The following is a 23,150-nucleotide window of genomic DNA, read 5'->3' on the forward strand; positions in this document are numbered from 1 at the left end:
TTGCACATATGGCAGAATGTTAAAAGTGTGAGAGCATTCCAAATGTACTGTGAGTTACAGAAGTAATAGGCAGTCTGGATCACCATTTAGAGGAGCAGGTGGGCAATCCTAAGAGGTAGAGTTGGCAGGCATTTACACACTGCACCTATCATCATGTTTGCTGCTTCTTTCAAAGTAATTCAGTAATATCCATCTAAAAATTAATGTGATCCCTGATTTTCTGTTATGGTTTTAAACTAAAGTAGTTGGTTATTGTATCATACATGATCTCTACATGTTCTTGCCTCTGATTAGCAAAAGTGATCTGTGTGCAAAAGCAGGCCTTTGCACACACATCACTTGCTAGATTAGGACCTGAAAATGTAACTCAGATGTATATCATCGTATCCATCCAGATTTGCATCTGAAAGCTGACACTGCTTTTCCTCATTGTGTTTTCAGCAGGATGTGTATTCTAAAATAGAATCCTACAAATACAATTTTGAGATGCAACAAGAGCCGGAGTGTCTCAATTAAATTATGTATGTTAGTGATGGTTACAGTTCAGGAGGGATGAAGTTACGTAGGTCAGTTTAATCCAAAAATGCAAAGTCCTTGAAAATGTTTAATGGACTTTAAATAAAGGGATAGTTTAATGGTACTTCATATAAATTAATGTTCTATAATTTTTATTTGTAGAGTATTTGTATTTTACTTTATAGATATTTAGCAGTTTTGTATAAGATATTTTTATATGACTGTAAAACATTCTAATAAAGAGATTATCAAAGAAAACCTGTAGCATTTTATCCTGCAAGATCAGTCTTAAGCAATTTTAATTTACAATATTATTTAGTCAATTTAAATCCCTCATTTGTGAAAACATACACACAAATATTAAATGTGTAGACTATTTCACAAAAGCACACAAGGCAGAAGCATCATGTTTTTTAAAAAGGACACTGTCCAAAAGAGTAAGATATCCATGTATCCTAACTAAACATTTTAAGTTAATTTTTACATGTTCATTTTTATCTCATAAATACACCATATATAAAATTTAAGCCCCTAAAGTCCCTGGATCAGATACGAGTAAAATAAAATTCGAATATGAAGTATATCGAGCAAAAATATTTTAACTGCCTTGGTGCAAATTAGAATCCAAAACACGTTTGCGGCAGTTGTCAATATTGGTGATTCAGTCGCCACACTAGGTTTGTGCGTAAGGCTCACCGGCACTTCGAAACTAGGACAAAGAACGGGCGCGTTCCGGGTTGGGGGGGGGGGCATTAGTAGGAAGCTCCCGAGGCTGTAAAACTACGTTTCCCATGATGCTTCTGCCATGTCTCCGAGATCGGTGGCATTCCTATGGAAACCGAGAATCGGTAGAGGCCTAAGAATTTAAAGAGCTAGTGTGGAGTCCGGGAGACGATGCCTGGGACTAGGTAAGTGAGCTAAATATGGGATCACCTTCTTCGCCCTCGCTCTGTCAGCGTGTGATGCATCCAGCGGTTGTTAACTTGGTGCTCAGCATTCTACCAGGAGAAGAAAGGGTGTCGTCCTGAATATGTGTTTGCATGATTCCCACACATACGTATGGCACACGCTGAGTGCCCAAACCCCAAACTGTTCTGCCGTCCCCTCTTTCAAGTTATCTCTTGGTCTGAATCCCGGTTCGTGGCCAGAAACGGCAAAATGCCATTATTCACTCTTCAGTCTTTCTGCCCGGGCCCGATCTATTGTGTTGGACGTAAACGGAAAGAAACCTGGGGGAAATTAGTATTTTTCTGGCTTGTCAAGCTTGCTTTGCTCAAAAGATAGTTTCTGACTTAAAGAGTATCTTGAATTTTTGCCGACCGATAACATTCATAATTCGTTACAGAGTTTTGAACAGAGCAACAAATATAATGTGCTGCCCTGACTTCCATGGAAGTGCCCCATATACAATAGGGCTTGTTTGTTCCCAAATAAATGTGGGTTGAGTTGGTGTTGGCAGCAATACAGGCTGATGATAATACCTGTCTATTGAAAGGTAAGTAGAGATGCCAGCCTCCAGGTGGTGCCTGGAGATCTCCCAGTTTTATAACTGAAACTCCAGCTGGCAGAGATCAGCTCCCCTGGAGAAAATAGGAACAAACTATGCACTGAAAAAATACAAAATTTATAATGTGTTCACTTTCTAAATAAAGCAATGTAGCATCTCTTGTATGAGACTGGGTGATCCATGTGCAAGAGAGGAATTATGTGGTTCGCAAGAAATTTCTTGTATGAGAGACTGAGCAGAAAGGCATCAAAACTGTCTAAAGCAGGGGTATCAAACTAATTTGTTATGAGGGTCAGATCTGACATAAATGAGACTTTGTTGGGCTGGGCTGTGTCAGGTTGGGCCAAGCCATGTTGGGCTGGGCCATGTGTGTACCTATTTAAGATTACATAGCAGAGATATAAATTTTGTAAAGAACACAGACAAACACAAATATAAAAAACTTAAAACATGCTTAAAATGTTAGCACTCATAGGTCTTAAAGATGCTTTCTTTATATTTCTCCCATGGAATCCAGGGAACTGGGCAAAGGAAGCTTTGGTGCTTTCCTTCCTTCCCCAGGGGACTGGGGGGTGGGAGAAGCCTCAGCCAATAGAAGGAAGCAAGGCTTGGCTCAGTAGCTCTGCTGTGCAATTGAGCAAGCCTTGCAAAGCATGCTGTTATGCAGAAGGAAGCAAGATATAGGGAGAAGAAAGCAGATGATAGCCAGTTGTTCGGGGGCCTGATAGGAGCCCTCCGGGGGTCTAATTCAACCCCCAAACTGCATATTTGACACCCCTGGTCTAAAGCTCCAGAAAAGGTGAGTTCTCTTTCTCTCCTTTTGTGGGCTTCCATTGAATTTTCTCAAGGTGCAAACAGCTCCAGATCAACATTCACTAAAACGTATTTGTGGACATTTCTATTGAAGTTGAAAAAAGGAGCATCATAGCATGAGGACTTAAGGAGACGTTGCCTTTAGATTTTGGATATGTGGCTGTTGTTATTTGTAGTACCTATTATAAATGCTGTAAAACATATTTATTGTACAAAGAATTGAGAAATAGACATTACATATATGCTACATTGCTTTATTTAGAAAGTGAACACGTTATAAATTTTGTATTATTTCAGTGCATAGTTTGTTCCTGTATTGCTCACACTGAAGCCTGGTTGTATTTTCTACCCCTGGAGAAAATGGCTGCTTTGAAGGGTGGACTGTATGACATTCTACCATGCTGAGGCCCCTCCCCAAACCCCACCCTCTCCTGGATCCACCACCAAGATTTCCAGGTATTTTCCAACACAGAGCTGGCAACTGTAAAGGTAAGTCTGATATGATTCAGCGGGACAATTTCACTGGACACAGTATAGGATTACAGCAGTACATCCCGAGCCTGTGCATGCCTGTTCAAAAGTAGATTTCCTATTGAGTAAGTGTAATGGAATAGAAACTTACAGGGGGTCTGTTGCTTCTTGAAATTAAGGGAAAGGAAAGGTCCCCTGTGCAAGCACCAGTCATTTCCGACTCTGGGGTGACGTTGCTTTCACAACGTTTTCACAGCAGACTTTTTATGGGGTGGATTGCCATTGCCTTCCCCAGACACCAATGGAAATATGCTTGGTTGTCTATTTTTGTTATACTTTTTAGTTAACTTCTGGGTAATCCCTTCTAATTAGCAGACTTCCAGGTTTTTGCTGAAATCAGGTGGGTTTTTTTTAATAGTCATTTTAGGAGCTATTGCCCAACGTCACTTTGAACATTATGGCAGAACAGGGATTTGAACTTGGGCCTTCCAGATCCTAGTTTGAAATGCTGCACCACACTAACTTTTGTGGCATGGCTGCTGCTGAATAGTAGCAAGCAACTGAGCCGGGATGAGTCATGGAATTTGTGTAATATCAAGTCGCCCAGTGGTTGGTGTCAGGCCTGGCCCTGATATCTCTTCTCTCATAAGCCAGAACAACACTAGTAAGGGCCATGCCTTTTACTGATAGCAACCAAATGTTCAGTTGGTAATACACTTGTGGTTGCTGAGCAATAGCCACAGAGGGCTGATTCTGATATTTTGGGGGATCTTAACTCCCTAAGTTGTTGTTTTAAAGACTTCAGGTTTTTCTGCAAACCTGGGGCTTTTCTCAGGTTTGTAGGAACACCTAGATTCATGGCTCCATTCTCTATGTTTACATATCCACAGATTTGGCCATGTTGAAAATTAGTTAAATGATTGAAAATTAATCATTTCCATACCCTTTTTTGTTTGCAAAGCATTTGCCACATGTATTATATTTCTTGTGACATTGGTTACTATTTCTACTATGTTAATAGAAAACAAAAGCAGATAAAGAGAAGCTTGCTTTAGGCTGTGTAATTAGTCATAGCAAAAATTAAGATCTGGAATGAGGGCTGATTACCCAATAGGTTTATGTATAGTTGACAAAAATGAATTATTTGCAAAAGTAATAAATATTTACTTTTGCTGCAGATATTTTGCTCACTCAATATTCCTGTGACATGCCTACCATAACTTACTATTTTAAAGCAAGTTTTCAGTGAGAAAAGAAGGAAAGAGAATATATGAAGTAGGAAGTCTTAACTGGAAGCACTGGAAGTTTATTTTGTATTGTCATTTTTGTTTTGTTTTCTCTGCCAGTGACACTATATGGGATATTGCTAAAGCTGAAGTTGAGCGGAGAGAAAATCAGGAAGGTGACAGAGATGGACTGGAATGTTGGGAAAGATCCATATTCTTTATTGGAAATAAAAATGGGGTAACTGATTTTACCAAATTGCTATAATTTAAATTAAATGAGATTTTTAAAAAATAAATAATAGTTGAAATTATCCATTCTAATGAGGCAGAATCTTTCCTTCACTGCATGGGTTCCTAAATCTGTGTATATGCAAAATACTCTGGCTAAAATTGCCTATTCTTAAATGAAGTCTGTTCTAGTTGTAGAAATAATCTGGTGTATAAATTCGTTTTTTGGAAACTTTCTGAGTGAAAATAAATTCCTGCTGTTTTAGGATTGCCAAGGCCCCTCTTCCATCTGGCAGGAGGATTTTGGACCATTCCAGTGATGGGTGGGGACATCATGCGATGTCCCTGTTGCGATGATGTGATGTCACATCAGGGATGCTCTGGTATTTGGATGAAACTCTATGGTTTTTTCACCCTCGAAACCATAGAGTTTGCCGAAATACCAGAGTGCCCCCATGTGACATCCCTGATGCGATGATGTCACTTTTGGGTAACGTCATGTCAGGTATATTGTGCAGCAACGTCCCTGTTTAGAGGAGGAGTTTCCCCTGCCGGCCAGTTGGTCCACAGCAGAGAGGAACCAATGAAACTGAGGATCCCCCGCTGGGACATGGGGGCTGGCAATCCAATGCAGTTTAAATGGCTGAATGACTAGAACTGACATATATTCATACATTCAGTGATACCTCTGTATTGCTACAAGTGACATTACTTTATATATCTTGCATTAATGTAATGATAGAAGGGATACTTTTCTATAATGTTTGATTGAAACATTGACCCCAGCTATTATGGCCTAGTACACTGTGGCTGTAATCTGGGCAAAATTCTGATTGCCGTTGTTGCTCTGAACACATCTTTTTAAAGTAAACACCTCTGAAGTCCTCATGTATTTGATAGCCTTTTTGACCTTTGTTCAGAATTCGGCTGCACCAGTCCCACTATGTATACTGACTAAGGCTTTGTTTCATACATATGATGAAGAGAGCTCTGGCCCATGCTTTAATGAAGCTATTAGACCTTAAGATGTTCTGTGACCCCGTTTTGTTTTTGCTGCAACAGACTAACATGGTAGCACTGCTGTGGTTATTTAAGGAAGTCTGCAATCCTAAGAATGCTAAGAATGGAATAAAATGGGACTTACTGTCAGAACTTGTAACTTTCTCTCTGTCTGCTTTGACCAAACTGACTCCATGCTGTAACCTAACACTAACACAGAGTCCATAGCCTGAGCAATTAACCCTGCACCTCATAGCTATTCCAAATATTTAGGGCTCCAGGACGGGCGACAGATAGTCTCTGTTCAACATCCACAGGTGCCCTTTTGAAGACAGGCCGTTTGGCCTTCACCACAGGGAAGCATCCTCCCTTCTGATAACGAAGCCTGGGAAAAGAGACACTTGTCTGTAACCCGTGTGAATGATAGCTTTATTGTACTTTACTGGTGGCATAAAATGTAACCAACTGCCAGGACTCGGCATTACTGTTATCTTGTAGCTCTAGCACTGTAGTTCTTCAATAAAGATCCTTACTTTGTAACAAGTATTGGAATCGTCTGAAGTTCGTTCCAGTTCTGACACTTACTTCCAAGCAGATCAGTTGAAGATTCTCAGTGTACCTAATATATAACAATGTTGGAAATGTTGGTAATCAGCAATCAATAAAAAATAAGCTATGCTGAGCCTTAAGAAACTGCATTTTTATTGGAAAAAACGCCCATAACAATTAAAGTTAAGAACCATTTTTCATAGCAAGCTGTCTCACCTAACACCATAATTGTTATACCCAATGTATATTTTGGTTATATATATTTCATTACTTTTTTGATTTCCGTTTCATTAGTTTATAGCAATTCCACTAGGAGTAAATCATTAGATTAACCTGTTATTTACAATTAGCATTGATTTCCCAGATGAATACAGTTGGCTAGACTGATTGCTACTGTGATGTCTTTATTTCTAAGTATGCTATTGCTATAACTATATTTGTCATCTCTGCTAGTTTATAATAATCATAATCATAATAGCAGTGTAGCTGCCCTCTAATAGAAAGTTGGCAGCTAACTTTCCGGTAATCAGACTACAAATAATTGCCTAAATTTATAATAATCAGACACTTTTGGGGGGGGAGGGGGGAGATAAGAAGCATGCATTGCAACATTTAAATTGATATAATGTTTATGCTGTAATGACATTACAAAAGTGTTCTGTTTTTTTTTAATTTCTAGGGAAAGACTGCTATTATATTGAGGTGTCTTGACAGGTATGTGTTAAGTTTTGAGAAGTATTTTATAGTTCCTGGGCACTCAGAATTCAACAACTTTTTAGAGATATGGCAAAATAAGGAACTTTCAAATAATGGAAATATGAGTGGGATTGTGGCTCTTTCCCTGAGCAAGACAGAAGGCTTTCTGAGGCCAAGGAGACTCTTGTGCTAATGAAATGAATCCATCGGATCCAGCCTATGTTCTCTAAAGCAGCTGTGGTGAAACATTGCCAACTATATGATATGTAAGCACCAGCACTGTAACAGTGTGCTCTACATGAACTTTCCTGGAATGTTATTCATAGGCTAGCAGGAGTGATTATACCAAACCTGTGATCTTCAGTCCTTGCAGAGCAGAGTGATGGTTTGAGCCCGTAGTTAAGGGGTCTGCAACCTATGGCTGCATAGCCAAATCTTGGAAAAAGAAAATTAAATCCTTAAGGTATATTGGAGCAGTATAGGATGTGTGAAGAGAATTAGCCAGTGTGTGAAGAGAATAGCAGGTTAATTTTATGGGACTAAGGGATTCTTGGAGATCTTTTAGAGAGAACTGATAGAGGGGAAAGTTGCCAGGTCCAAGTGCAAACCATACACATTGCTTACTTATTGTGAGATCTTGTGTGTGCCACTTCTTAATAAAGCACTCAAAGCAACCAGTGACCGGCTGCAGAACCCTGAAAGGTTATTAATCAACATGTTAATTATCAATAATGTTAAGTTGTATATTTTCAGTTATACAATGGGCTTTCTTATATTTGAGACTCAGCAAGAAAGGCAGTGATAAATGAAGTAAATAAATACTGGCTCCTGCTTTGAATTTTAATATAGTTTGGCTCTTCGATTATAAAATGTCTCTGACCTCTGTTAAACTGTTTGAGTTTTGAGATTAGACTTAGACTTTTTCATACTTTAGATAAGAATGATTTAATCTTTCTCCCATCACTGTGCATTACTCTTTTTTCTAATGGCACATAGCTATGGAAAAAGAAACCTGTCATCCACATGACCCTTTGGACTTCCCAGATGGCCTGTCTTTGGCCTCATAATAATGTGGTAGTCAAGAAGGTTCCACACATTTCATGGTGGGTTAGTTATAAAATTCTCTATCCCAATATTTTGGTATTTTATGAGACTTATTATTTGAGCCAAATTTCAGTAAACTGGTAAGGGTGAGTTTTAATAAGATATTTTATATATTAGTAGGTTTGTTCATAATGTATTGGTACACATTCTGCATTTTTAGCTGAAGATAAATGTCCATGTTCTGTTAACATGCAGAAAGGGGGGGATTTCTTTTATCTCTGCAGTCTCTGCTTTGGTAATGTAGGCAAAGAATTTTACAAGCTCTAGTTAGGGTTGCCAGCCTCCAGATGGGACTTGAAGAGCTCCTGCTTTTATAACTGATCTCCAACTGGCAGAGATTCGCTCCCCTGGAGAAAATGGCTGTTCTGAAGGGGGGACTCTGTAACACGGTACCATGCTGAGGCCTCTCCCCTCCTTAAACCCCGCCCTCTCCTGGATCCACCCCCAAAGTCTCCAGGTATTTTCCAACACAGACCTGGCAACCCTAGCTCTAGTTCTTACACATTATGTTTACACACACAAAAAAAGTCCCCACTAAATTCAGCGAAGTTTACTGTGAAATCCTAAGCAGAGTAAAGCCTCTCTAAACTCACTGCCTTCAATGAATTTATGAGGATGAAACTCTATTTACCATTATACTGTTACTCGCCATTATGTGTACAGTTACTGCACTTAAGCGAATTGAAATCAGTGGGCTTTCACTAAAGCAGGGGTGGGGAACCTCTGTCCTGAGGGCCATATGCGGCCCTCAAGGTCACTTGGTGTGGCCCTCAGGGATTGCTTTGCTGAACCAAGCCATGTGGTAGCCTCCCTGGGGCCTGGCTGGCCAGCGAGGATTGTGGGGCCCAGCTGTGCTGTGCAGCAGCCTCCCCAGGGCTAGGCAGGGATCACAGGGCCCAGATATACTGTGCGGCAGCTTCCCTGGGGCCTGGCTGGCCAGCCAGAATTGCTGCAGGGCCTGGAAAAGTTACTGTCACAGTTCAGTTTGCACTTGATTATCCCAGATGGTGCGACCTAATATGCTAACATCAGGGGATGTAGTCTAATATGCTATTGAGTTCCTGCTGAGCTTTTGCTACAAAAAAGCCCTGGACCTATGAATTTGTCTAGGACGGCGGGCCGTGTTTGTGTACGTGTCCCAAATTAGGCTCTCCACAAATGATTTCAAATTGTAAAACAATTATTTGCATTAATTTTGCTGGCCTGAATCATTCTCCCTTGGCAGAGCACTGTTTTTTAAGTTGATAATTTTTTATGGCCCACGAATGATGTTATAAATATCCATATGGCCCTTGGCAGAAAAAAGGTTCCTCACTCCTGCACTAAAGTAACTCTGAATAGAATTGCAATTATTAGTGTTAATGGCAAGTGTGTATTGGTTCACACTCCTTTTAACTTGGATCCTGACTTCCTTCAATCAGGCTTTCCTCAAACAGGAGAAGACTTTCTCCAAGAATGAAAGTCTTTTCTTCATCAGAAAAATGTAATTCTCCAGTGCAGAAAGTCTTCTTCTATTGAAGGAAGACTTAGTGAGAGAGAATAATAGGATACAACTTTTACTCCTTTTCAGTGCTGTCATTCCTGTAGGATGCCAGTAGGGTATCACTATCTTGTTTGTTCCTCTTCTATATTTGTGAATAAGCTGTGTTGATGTTAGAGCAAAAGTAGTTTTATCCAAAATAATTTCAATGGAACTTGACAGGGATCTTTTTTTTTTTTTGTGGGGGTGGTGGTTTCTTGATTTATTAGGGATGAAATTCCAAAACCAACATTAGCTTTGGAATATACTTTTGGAAGAAGAGCCAAAGGACATAACACAGTAAGTATTTTTGGCAATCTACTATACTTTGTAGATCATCATGGATGTTATGGGCATGCAGGATAAGTTGTACTGCATATTATAAACTGTATTGGTAGGTCAAGCAACTAGCGCCATATCTGGCTCCTCAGGGCTTAGCTACGGTGATCCATGCAATGGTCACTTCCAGGTTGGGCTACTGTAACTTGCTCTACACAAGCTTGCCCTTGGGGCTGATCCGGAAACTCCAGCTGGTGCAGAATGCTGCAGCACGATTGCTCACTGAATTGCCTTTACGGGCAAACAGTCGGCCAATGCTGCGCAGTTTACACTGGCTACCAATCGAGTACCAGATCCGCTTCAAGGTTCCAGTACTAATGTTTAAAGCCTTGCGTGGCCTGGGACCGACATACCTGCGGGACCGACTCCCCATACAAGCCTCAGAATTTATTACGATCGGCTAACCAACATCTACTGACTATCCCTGGCCCAAAGGACATCTGATTTGCCTCGACCAGGCTTGACTCGACCTGGTGGAATCAGCTTCCTGTGGAGATTCGGGCCCTACTGGATATACTACCATTCCAGAGAGCCTGTAAAATGGAGCTGTTCTACCAGGCCTGTGGTTGAGGCAGACAGGCATCCTTTTCATTCATTCATTTAGTGATTATACCATCTAACTGGCCTCGCTTTACTGATTTACCATCTTGATTGTTAGGGATTGGGCCGACATTGTTGACATCTTAGACACCTATGATATTTATGTTTCAATTAGTGAAATATGTTTACACCATTCACGCTGCCTCTGTTTAAGTTCTGTTTAATGGTTTTAATAGTTTTAACTGCTTAATTGTTCTATTGTTGGATCTTTTGACTGTCTTATTATGTTGTAATCCTCCCTGAGCCCATTACGGGAAAGGACAGACTATAAATCCACAAAATATAGCACATATTTGTTTCTCCACAAACATATATGATACATATTAGGGAACTATGATGAGTTATGACTTCCTGGGATGTACCACATGTATATTTGAAGCATATGTCAACTCATTCATATGTTATTTGTATTGTATTTCAACGTGGTATTCTTGCATTGTTGCTTTTAAAGTCCTGTTGAGAATTGTTTGTTTATGCTTCACCAGCAAATTCTACTCTCAGCTCATCAACATACTTATAATCAAGTTATAAGACTGCCAGGCTTTTCTGGTGGATTATTATTTGATATCTGAAAAGCATATCTCTGTTGTCAGTTATATGTGTACTTGAGGACATCTTAGTGCGCATCAGAATATCACACAAGTTGCTAATATGAAGAAATTCTTTTGTAGCCCAAAGACATTGCTCATTTTTGGGAACTAGGTGGTGGAACTTCATTGTTGGACTTGATTCACATCCCAATAACTACTACTAACATCAGGTAATGAATGAAGTATCTGGGATTTTCAAACAAACTTCCTTGTATGGAATTAAGTCTTTGCTCTTTCTGTTGCAGAGATATTTAAATTGTAATGGCATTCATTTTGAAATGTTCATAAATCTTTCTGTTCAGAAGTCATTGCATTCTATTTTATTAAAAATGTTATCTGCTTTTTTATTATATTAGTGGGATTGGATAGTGGTGTACTTTCAAAGTTAGATACTGGTAAAAATTAAATAAGTTTATCTCATTTTTACCCACCTTTTCAGAAAAAAAAATGTATCCCAAAGTAGTTCACAGTGATTAAAACCCAATACAAAATATTTGTGACAAGACATTGTACAGAAACAAGTATAATGTGCCCACTCTGCCCTGGCTGAAATCTAAAAACATGAGTCTCCCAAGAGATGGAAAGAAGGTAGATCAGTTTGTCAGTACCAAACTGTTGGTGGTAAATTGTTAAAAGGAAGAGTTTAAGCCAGAGATCTTATGCCATTAGCTGAAGGAACTTCCGTTAACATCTGGACCTCCCTGCCCCCAACTTTCCCAGTTTGACCTGAGGGAAAGGCAAAGAGGAGATATTAAGCCCAAGAAGTTTATACCATCCATTGCTGACAAAAAAAATAGCCTGAGACAACTTTTACTGTTTACAGTGTTATCTTTTCATATTTTGAACTGTAATGGGCTTTGAATGTCTAGATACAAGGGTATTTTATCCTCCTATCAATCCTTGAGTTAGGGTAAATAGAGAAATATTGATAGCATACCCATTAACATCATGGCTGAATGAGAATTTGAAACAGAATTTCATGACAGCCAAGCCCAGCATTCATCACTAAGATGTGCTTCAGTTATCGACTGAGCTTTTTCCCATAGGGTTGCCAGCCTCCAGATGGGGCCTGGAGATCTTCCACTTTTACAGCTGATCTCCAGCTGGCAGAGATCAGCTCCTCTGGAGAAAATGGCTGCTTTGAAGGGTGGACTCTATGACATTGTACCATGCTTATGCCCCTCTCCAACCTCTCCAACCCCCCCCCCCTCTCCTGGATCCATCACCACCTTCCTCACAGGGTTGTGGGGGAGGAAGGTAAAGGAGATTATGAGCCACTCTGAGACTCTGCAATTCAGAGCATAGGGTGGGGTATAAATCCAATATCATCATCTTCTTCTTCTTCTTCTTCTTCTTCTCTGTCTGTTAATATCCTTAGGGGAGCTCTTAGGGCTCACTCAGACTTTGTTTCTCTAAAATGCCACCTCAAATTATGAGTTACAGATCTGTATCAGTAATCAGAAATCAAACAAGCCAGATGAAGTTGCCTGCCAGCTCAAAACAGTAATTTCAGTAGTTCATACTTTTAGCTATAAATTATTGAATGTCATGCTAATTGTTGATGAGGTGTTGGCAAGAATCACATGTAAGAATGAGTTGAGGGCAACCTCAGGCTTGCACACTTGCCCACCCTCATCCCTTTGTGTACAGCTTCTGCTTTGCATGCAAACCATAGTTTCTTGTTTCATCAAATTCACAAACAATGGCTTATTTCCTACCCTCAAACCAGGACTACATTTTAATGGGGAGTTCTGGACTGTAGGGCAGAGAACAAGGCATTGTTTATGATTTGGATGTAAGAACAAATTATGGTCACCTCAAAAGTACTTAATTTTCTAGCAGTGGAGGAAGGGATATGCTAATACAAGGATTCCTCAGGCTTGGTCTCTTAAGGGCAAATTGTGATTTGCTGTTACACATGAAACGTACCATTGAGCAGTGAACAACATACATATCTAAATTAGTCCCTTATAGGTTTTAGCAGAAAGAATCTTAAACAGTTCTGAGGAGGAAGGATCCCTGAACTTCATGGAATTTTCCCTCTTCTGGGTGACTATTGCTTTGCTACTCTCATATGAGGGAAGGGAAAAGCCAAATCAACAGACAGCGGAGAAGAAGTTGCACATGTAAAAAGGTCTTTTCCTACCGAATGGGAGATTTAATTTAATTTAATTTTTCCATTTATACCCCGCGCCAGCCCGCAAGTGGGCTCTGAGTGGCTTACAACATTAAGAAACCTTACAAAACATCAAACAAACCACATCCAAACTAGATAATCTCATAATTACAGAATTAACAAAAACCATGATCTCTCTCTTTTAGTGTTATTGGGCAGCTAATGTCAAGAATCTGTCAGCAGTGCTGATGCTCAAAGAAAGAGGCATGGATGAAGTCACTTAGGGCTTTTTTGTAGCAGGAACTCCTTTGCATATTAGGCCACACATTTCTGATGTAGCCAATCCTCCTGGAGCTTACAGTAGGCCCTGTACTAAGAGCTCTGTAAGCTCTTGGATGATTGCCTACATGGGGGGGTGGGGCGGTGGTGGCCTAAGAAGTTCCTGCTACAAAAAAACCCAAACCCTGAGGTCACTAATTTTAGCAACTGTCATTTAGGACTTAGAGAAGTATCTCAGAGTAGGTGATGGCTAGATATCAGTGTATCCAGGTAAAATAAGATCATGGTACTAATGAAATAGTATTTGGCATTGATGGTTTACCTTGGGATATAGAGAAACATTATATATTATATAAACTTTATGTCTGAACAGTTAAATACAAAATAGCAATGATAGTAGAGGTTCAGGTCATTCTCCAGAAAGCAATCTTTGCCTTCATACTTCATGCTTTTGTAACACTTTATTTTTAACTGCTAATCTTTAAAATTTAGCTGTTTATCATGATGCCATTTTAAAAATTAGAAAATATTCTGTCATTTGTGTATGTTTTTTTTTAAATAGGTCATTAGCTGTAGTTCTTGTTTTGGATCTTTCAACACCAAATGCACTATGGCCAGCAATGGAGAGTCTTTTACAAGTCACCAGGAAGCATGTAGAGAAGATTATAACAACGCTTGGACAGATCAATCCTAAAGCAGCTAATGAAATTAAACAGAAAATATGGAACAATTTACCGAAGGATCACCCAGTAAGAACTAGTATTTTCTCCAGATGTCAGAGATGGCTCATACGCAGTTAAATATAATCGTTGTGAAAATCATAAACAACTCCTTTAAATTTTTTATGCATGACTGAAAATCCATTTGATGTATAAGAACTTGTTCAGTGGAAAATTATAGCAATTTAATGAAAATTCAGTAGGAGCAGAAACAAGGAGAGAAGATTTCTTATATATTCTTGTTAGACATCTAATGTGATTGTTATGGCATGTTACAACAATCAAAAGAAATAGAGTTTTAAAGAAGCACTTTGATATTGATTTTATAATCTTTTGAAATGAATGTGAAAACTAAGCTACTTGATGAAGCTACAGATTTTAAGGAAAGGGTGTAGTTATAATAGTCTTCAAAATGACTATACTTTGCATTTATTCAAGTGTCTGTCACAAACTAAGTGCCTTTTGATAATGTGACAACTAATTAAATTATAAAATTTCAGGGATGTTAACATCAGCCCTTGAAATTCAATTGTTAATGTGCTCTCTTAAGCAAGTAAAATAGATTGCACAGGATGCAATTGTAAAGGTGCCTGGCATCATGCATTCATCTTGTACAAATGTTGAGCGTACACAGTGTCTAAACAACATATATATATATATATATATATATATATATATATATATATATATATATATATATATATATTTTCTATAGTGCACAAAGGATATGTAAAATAATACAATAAAGCAAATGCTAATATGAATGAAAACTACTTTTTTAAAGGCATAGTATAGGTAGATTGGCATTCTGTATAACTTTCAACAGGCCAGTATATTGGGTTTGAACCTTCCGGCTTTCTATTGGCGAACGATGAAGGGGCAGTCCCTTTTTATTATCAAAATGGCTATTCCAAGGATCATGAGATCCATGTGGACAAAAATGGGTACATTGATAGGATCCACCCCATTGCATACTAGTTGAACTCAGCTTTTGATAACCATTTTTCCCTGTGTTCCTTCCTTGTTTAATTTACTGTATTAGTGCTAACACACATACAATTTGGCTATAGATGGCATGGTTAGGGTGGCTTAACTTGGGCACAAATAGGTGACCCACTCAAGCTTCCTCCACTTTGGCCTCTTTATATACAGAGGCTGTTACTCTTCATATGCCCTGATATTTATTTTTATTTATTTAGGATTTATATCCTTCCCACAAGTGGCTCAGGGCAGCTTCCAACTGATAGCAGTTCCTCAGTTAGGCTTTGAGGGGAGGTTGAGAGAGAAAGTGTTGCCCTGTACATTGTGACACTAATCTGAGCTGTACCTATGCTGCCTACCTAAAGCTCAAGCTACAGAGACTCTCTTTTGGATTGTATCTGATTGAAAGGAAAAATCATTTTAAATATAGTCTTCTCTTCCCAAGCCTTCCTATTCCAGCCCAAGGTATAATGTTGCTTATAGCACTTCAGAGGGAATGCAGATTACCAGAAATTCATACAACCATTCTTTGACAGCAGGAGATAATAGAAAAATGCAAAAGCTATTATGTTCTTAACAAGATGGGAACTATCACACCCAAAGGTTATCAAACATGTATCAAGTGGAGAGGTATCCATATAGCTTCATTGATACTTTCTCCCACATATCACCTGTCTTCACCTACTCAGATTCTGATATGACTTTGGAAACTGGTACATAATATTCTGAAGCATTAAGCCTCTTCAGCAAGTATGAATTGCCATTTGTTTAACAGGATCGTGAACTGATTGACCCCTTTCCAATCCCACTGGTTATAATTGGAAGCAAATATGACCTATTTTATGTAAGTATATTTTTGTTCTGTTGTGGGTGAGAAATCTTATACTTTCTGTATGTGAGAGGTGGGTTTTATTTTTGACAGCCTTACATGTTTTTGTTATGATTTGTATTGTTTCTCAAATGGGGCTTTATACTATATTGAAGAGTTACTGCTAACAGACTGAACATGTAACAGTGAAGGACTTTTGGAGTGAATGAATGAACATTAATCAATGTATATGCCTCCAAAACCAATGTACTTCTTGTTAGTTAAGTATAGGATTGTTCCTGTCCCCAGAATGAATCCAACTTTCACCTTCTAATATATATTGGGAGGAGCTGTTCTCTGGTTGACCAAAAAAACCTGAGACATGCATTGATGTACACTGAGCACCTTGAATCCATAGGGTATACTTGTAAAGCATGTGATATAGCAGCCTAATAAGGGCCTAGCTGGGATAGTGTGACAGTCAGGTGCTTTCTCTGCTCCCCATCCATCTTGTCACACATTCTTCTACCAGTGAACGAGTTGATTTTAGCTATAACATGGGTTGTGAGTAGTCAGTGAGGCAATGTTAACTTATAATTGTGCTGGTTTATATACTGCTATTACAGAGGAAGCCTGGGGAGGTAAAATAGGAATCTGAGTTAATCTGTTCCTTTCCCATCTCCTTCTCCTGGAGTAATTCACACTAACACTTTTTTTTATAACACAAATAAGTTTGTCTCTCCTTTTGAAGAACTCAGTGCCTAGTGGTTTGGGGGTAAGTCAAGGAATGTAGCACATTATTTATGTACAGCAAGGGATAGCAGAAATCTGTTTTTGAACAGTTACAGTTTCACATACCCCCAACTTTACTGAACTGACAGGCTGTTTCTACTGGGGGTGTGGGGGTGGGTGGGATATTACACTTGGAAATTCTCTTCAACCAAAGTGTCTCAGCATATGGAAATAGCATTGCTTGTCTCTTGGGATATTTCTCTCCTCACAAGTCACTAACCCACTATTTCTCTAAGGTAACTCAAGGTACCTCCTCTGTTCCTGCTTGTTCATTGGCCCCTGAGTCTAATGTACCTATACTGTAGAGGTCTTAGTTCTTTTCGTTCACTGAATAAAACCTAACTGCCTAACTAATCTGTTTGTTTTTACCTGTTTATTGCTTTCCCAAGCTCTATCTGAGTCAATGACATAGTTTTCCTCCACTTCTCTCATCCTCCCACCCTCCCCGATTCCACAACCTCCCTGTAGGCAGAGATTTGCTGGAAGGGCGGAACTAGGGGCCATCTGTCATAGAGACCTTTTGGGAACCCTATGTAAATTGCCCTGAGTTCCATGTTGGAAAAAAGCTGGGATATAAAGGCAGTAAGATAAATAAAATCTCTTGCCCCATCATAAAATTAGTACCAGTCATTTGTCTTCTCCCACCACTCCTTCAACTGGTTCATTGCACATATACCAGGTGTGTATACATTTGCTTGATTAACAAAGGCTGAGGGGCGGATATATACAAGTGGGGCCCCACAAAACTGGCAGGGGGAATCCCATCTCTCCCCCCTCTCCCCATTGATGAGCCTTGGTGCCCACTTGCAGCAGTCTGGGAGCCATTCTGAGAACAGTATTTACCACAGCAGGGCCCCAGATGTCTTCTGGCTTTCATTGCCCTGTGGCAGGGCATCGAGCAGCTCCCAAATGGCTCACCACACCGCCTAGATTCCACCAAACAGGTAATAAGGAAAGAGCATTCTCTGAACTTGCACAGAGAATGCTACTTTATTTTGGGGGAATTTAAATCCCCTGGGTATTTTTTTTAATTTTCAGATTTTTCTGCAATCCTGGGGAGTGACATGACTCAAATACCAGTGAAATGAAATGAGTTCCCATTTTGTTATTGTACCAGTAACAATTTCAGCTTTCACTTCTATGCCAGTGTTTTCAAAACTGTGGGTTGGGACCCAACAATGGGTTAGGAAGCCTCTGAAAATGGAGTGTGGGCCAGCTGTCCCTAATGGCTGCATTCATTCTTTCCATTGATCTCTTTTGTATTAGGGAAACCAAGATCTGATCCTGGAAACAGTATCTTCCATATCATACATTAGTCTGTATTTTTTCTTCACTGCATATGCATGTTGATCAAGTAAAGCATGTCCTGATGGTTACCAGAGTGAGTTCCTTAGAAACTTTATGGGGGAGTACAGGGACTAATGGAGAAGGAGAGGGTGGTCAAAGGCTGGACTGTAACCCCACATACAAAGACTGTGTATCCACTTGCTTGGGGTTTATAGTGTGGACAGCTGTTTTGTGCAGTGTTTGTTGGTTTCTCAAAAACAGCTGGTAGAAAATGGAATGCTGAACTAGATGGGTGCCACTGTAGAAAATGGAATGCTGAACTAGATGGGTGCCCAGGTTGCAAAAAAAACCCTTGGGCCAGCCCTGGATGGGTCAACATACCAAGTAAATTTGGACTTCTAAGTCACCATACTGAGAAGGTTGGGAACAGCTGTTTTATGCAGTACTTGAAAACTGCAGGCAAAGCAGAGTACATTTTGAGGAGGCATTCATTATTGTCCCCTAAGTGGCAACAGAGTACATTTTTGCACAGTTAACTTCTGGTGATATATATAATTCCTGCTAGTGGAACCCTAGTAATGCCATCCTAAATTCCACTCTTCTCTGTCCATTGAAGTCAATAGGCCTAGAAGGATACAGCTCTGTAGATTGGCACTGTAGGTTTGTTTGTCTGCTTGTTTACTTTATGCAGTAGCCAAAGACTTGGATCACACCCAGATTTCCATGGGTGCATGGATGGGGGGATGGCTTTCACCAATTCATCCTTCCCACGCTGGTTGAAACACGCTCAAAATTCTAGTCCTTGAGGATGGCAGCCCCCCCCCCCATAGCTTAGAGTGGGATTGGAAGTCTCCTGCTAAGTGGAGGCTCACACCCCCCCCCCCCTTCCTTCAGAGTGCAAGAATCTAAACAGGATCCAAGCTGAAGGTTTCTTGGAGTATAGACAACACTTTTATAATGAAGGTCAGTCACACTACTGTAAAGAGCAAACACATGAGTCAGGGTCAAAATATTTTATTTTTGAAAAAGACATAAGTGGTTGAATTCGCCAGGGTTTAAAGATCTTTTGTAAAAGTTACTGGTCATAAGTATAACCATGTTCAGGTGTCAACTAATGAAGGAAACCTAAATGATAACCAAAAATTTATTTTAAAGACCAGTTTTATTTTTTGAGACAATATTTGTTTGTAGAATCAGAAATTTGTATTGCAGAATTTTGAAAACATCCAATCTGCAACACCATCCCTAGATATTACTGTGTAACTGAAGAAATGTGGAAATCATCACCAGTCTAATTTAGTTATAAGGTTTATTCATTTAGATAGCTTTATTAAAAAACATTGAGGCCTTTTACTGTTGTTTGGAGAAATTCTACATAAGAGCATAGCTTATCGAAGTAAAGCTTTTCCTTCCATGTAAGAGGGAGAGGCTTTTTGCCCCATGTCACACAGGAGACTTTATTTTGCCTTACATACTTTTCCAAGGAGGCTGCTGACCCCTTTGGTAGCAAAATTTGGGGGAGGAAGGCAAGTTGCAGCCTAACTATAATCCTAACTATAAATATACGTTGATGGGTTCCAAAGTGGCAGAGGCTGACTAAGAGAAAGATCTTCGAGTCATGGTAGATAACTCACTAAAAATGTCAAGACAGTGTGCCACTGCAAAAACCAGCATCTTGTTGCTGCGGCAGTATTAGGAAGGAGCCGTGATGTAAGAGGCGCCCGTGGAGCAACTAGTGGGGAATCGCATTGCTTGAGCCGGTTCAGAGAGAAGCGTGGAGATGGAGCAAATGCCAGTGAGAAATCAGTCAGAGGTTTACAAGATTATGCATGGGATAGAGAATGTAGACAAATAAGTACTTTTCTCCCTTTCTCACAATACAAGAACTTGTGGGCACTCAATGAAATTGCTGAGCAGTTGGGTTAAAACATAAAAGAATATGATTAATGGATAAAAGAGTGATTAACACATGAAATTCACTGCCATAGGAGGTGGTGACAGGTACAAGCATAGACAGCTTCAAGAGGGGATTGACTAAACATATGGAGCAGAGGTCCATCAGTGGCTGTTAGCCACAAAGTATAGATGGAGCTCTCTGTATTCTTGGTGCTTGGAGGGGGGCAACAGTGAGAGGGCTTCTAGTGGTGGACATCCTGATGGCACCTGGGTTTTTTGGCTACTCTATGGCAGAGTCTTGGACTGAATGGGCCATTGGCCTGATCCAACATGACTTCTCTTATGTTCTTAAAGGACAAGTCTCCAGGCCTCTAGGGGTGCACAAGAAAAGTCAGCCCTGCAGGGTAGGATTGCAGTCTGAGTTTCACAAGCTAAAATGTTACCTGTTAACTGGTCAAAGGATTTAGGCTTTGAGGTTGATGAAGGCAAAAATCCACAACTAAATAAAAATATAATTATTGTTATTAAGGTGCAAAAAATAGTTTAAAATAGACAAGACTGTGAAAGAATAAAGCAACAAACTGTATGCTTATCCAGCTTAGCTAGTACAATAAAACAAAGTTCCAGATTACCATATGTAAATTCAGGGCTTTTTTTTGAGCAGGAACACACAGGAACGCAGTTCCGGCTGGCTCAGTGCCAGGGTGTATGGCCTGATATGCAAATGAACTTCCGCTGGGCTTTTTCTAAAAAAAAAAACCCTGCGCAAAACCATGGTGACATCAGGAGGTGTGGCCTAATATACAAATGAGTTCCTGCTGTACTTTTTCTACAACAAAAACTCCTGTGTAAATCCCAAAAGCTGACAGATTCAGCAACAAAGCAACTCTGATCCTCAGACAAGAAGGGCTGTAGTCCACATGAGCAGCAGTTCAAGATGGATGGCATGAGAAATGGAGCTGAGTAACCACTGACATACTTCGTGACAAGTATCCACTGAGCCCCAGAAGGGCAAAAGTGAACTAGATTTATGGACAGAGTTTCTGATGGGCCTCAGGCCTGTTAATTTTACTGCAGATTAGTTCTGCCCTGTTCCCGCAGGAGCAAATGATATCTCAAAGGCTTGGTACACCTTACTTGGTAGGCCAGGGTAAGATGGTACTCCCTTCCTCTTCCAGATGTAAGCTATTTTTGCTACAAGGTCCTGCTGACTCCAGTCTCTACATGTCTCTGGGAAAATATGTGTAGACGTCTGCAGCATCAACCAAAGTTTATGTGACATAGCAAAAACAAGGAACCATGTTTCTGCTTATCCAGCACTTTAAAGACTAATGAAATTTGTGGCAGGATGTGAAGTTTCATAAGTCACTGCTCACTTGTTTAGTTACATCTAGAATGTGAGTCCATCATCCTAATTATTGGAAAGTGGGGTGATTTCAGATGCCAAATGACATAGCAGACAAATGACAATAACAGGTGAATGACAATAGTAGGTGTGATTGGATTAGGTGTGATAGGCAGAGGGGTAGTAGATGTGAAGAAATCAGTGTTGGTGATGAGACAGGAAACGTGGGTTTTGATTAAGTCCAGCTGGATGCATTGTAGGGTTGCCAGGTCCAGCTCAAGAAATATCTGTGGACTTGGGGGTGGAGCCAAGAGCAAGGTTGTGACAAGCATGACTGAACTCCAAAGGGAGTTCGGACTATCACATTTAAAGGGATTGTGCACCTTTTAAATGCCTTCCCTCCATGTGGATATAATGAAGGATAGGGGTGCCTTCTTTGGGAGCTCATAGAATTCAATCTTTTTGAAACTTGGTGAGTGTTTTAAGGAGAAGCAGTAGATGCTATGCTGAAAATTATGGTGTCTCTACCTCAGATACCTACAGATTGATTTTCCATTATACCCTATGGGAACCGGCCTCCATAGGGTATAATGGAGTGCCAGCAGACATCCCCCCCCTGCCGATTCTCTGATGACCCTGAAGTGTGGGGAGGGCCCCTGCCCCCAACTGGAGGTTGGCAACCCTATTGCATTGTCTTGAGCTTCATTATGCATTACAATTCTGCAATCTCTCTAATCTGCCTTTGAAATTCCTTTGAAAAAGAACTGCTGCTCTCAGATCAGCAAGTGATCCTGGAAGGTTTAAATGTCCCCCCTCTGGTTTTTGAATGTTGTCAGACTTATGCCCTTTGCTGAAGGGACTGGCCTATTTGTCCAGTGTAGAGGGTGGAAGGGCATTGAAGAAGAAGAATTGCAGATTTATACCCCACCCTTCTCTCTGAATCAGAGACTCAGAGTGGCTTACAATCTCCTTTATCTCCTCCCTCCACAACAGACACCCTGTGAGGTGGGTGGGGCTGAGAGGGCTCTCACAGTAGCTGCCCTTTCAAGCCAGAGCTATGGCTAACCCAAGGCCATTCCAGCAGGTGCAAGATCCCCTTTTAGTATATAGGTGTAGAACCCTGTATACTTTATCTGTTAACAAAGTGGAGGGGTGGGGAATCAAACTTGGTTCTCCACACACTTAACCAATGCACCAAACTCGCTTGCTGACACTGATGGCATAAATCACATTAGAGGATGATCAGGAGTAAGAACTTGAGATGGTATAGCTCAGGGGTGTTGAACTCATTTGTTAAGAGAGTCAAATGTGACATAAATGAGACCTTGTCAGACAGGGCTATGTGTGTCATAAAATGTAATGACAGGCAGTGGAGGCAAAAACTTTTTGAAGGACAAAGACAAACACAAAGATTTTTAAAAAAAATTTTTAAATAAAATATGCTTTAAAAATTAGCACTCTTGCAGTATTTTATTTAACAGTCTCTGATAACTGAAGGAAGCAAGAGAGAGGGTGAAGGAAGCAGACTTGCTCGTGGGCTTGATAGGACCCCTCCGGGGGCCTGATTGGGCTTCTGGGCCACATGTTTGACACCCCTGGTATAGCTGATGTTGTTGAGTTTATTGATGGTAGGATATTTATGACAGCAAAGTAGGCATCTTGGTTCGTTTCAAGCCTTCATACCAGAGTCCATGTTACTGTAAAGTAGTTTGTCATTGCGGGTGAGAAGTTGTTTTAGGTTAGCAGGCTGCCTGTGAACAAGAAAAAATT

At 40.1% G+C, this 23,150-nt stretch overlaps 1 protein-coding gene across 1 annotated transcript in view; it reads left to right on the forward strand.

The window, feature by feature from the left end:
- Nucleotides 1-1,410: 1,410 nt before the first annotated feature.
- DYNC2LI1 (dynein cytoplasmic 2 light intermediate chain 1) overlaps nucleotides 1,411-23,150 on the forward strand; it is a 40,681-nt gene continuing 18,941 nt past the window's right edge. The window contains exons 1-7 of the mRNA XM_060246611.1: nucleotides 1,411-1,424; nucleotides 4,543-4,771; nucleotides 6,989-7,023; nucleotides 9,859-9,928; nucleotides 11,239-11,327; nucleotides 14,115-14,301; nucleotides 16,028-16,096. Coding sequence (XP_060102594.1) covers nucleotides 1,411-1,424; nucleotides 4,543-4,771; nucleotides 6,989-7,023; nucleotides 9,859-9,928; nucleotides 11,239-11,327; nucleotides 14,115-14,301; nucleotides 16,028-16,096 — 693 coding nt within the window. The remainder of the gene's footprint in view (nucleotides 1,425-4,542; nucleotides 4,772-6,988; nucleotides 7,024-9,858; nucleotides 9,929-11,238; nucleotides 11,328-14,114; nucleotides 14,302-16,027; nucleotides 16,097-23,150) is intronic.

Source organism: Heteronotia binoei, chromosome 1 (genome assembly GCF_032191835.1).
Source record: "Heteronotia binoei isolate CCM8104 ecotype False Entrance Well chromosome 1, APGP_CSIRO_Hbin_v1, whole genome shotgun sequence".
NCBI lineage: Eukaryota > Metazoa > Chordata > Lepidosauria > Squamata > Gekkonidae > Heteronotia > Heteronotia binoei.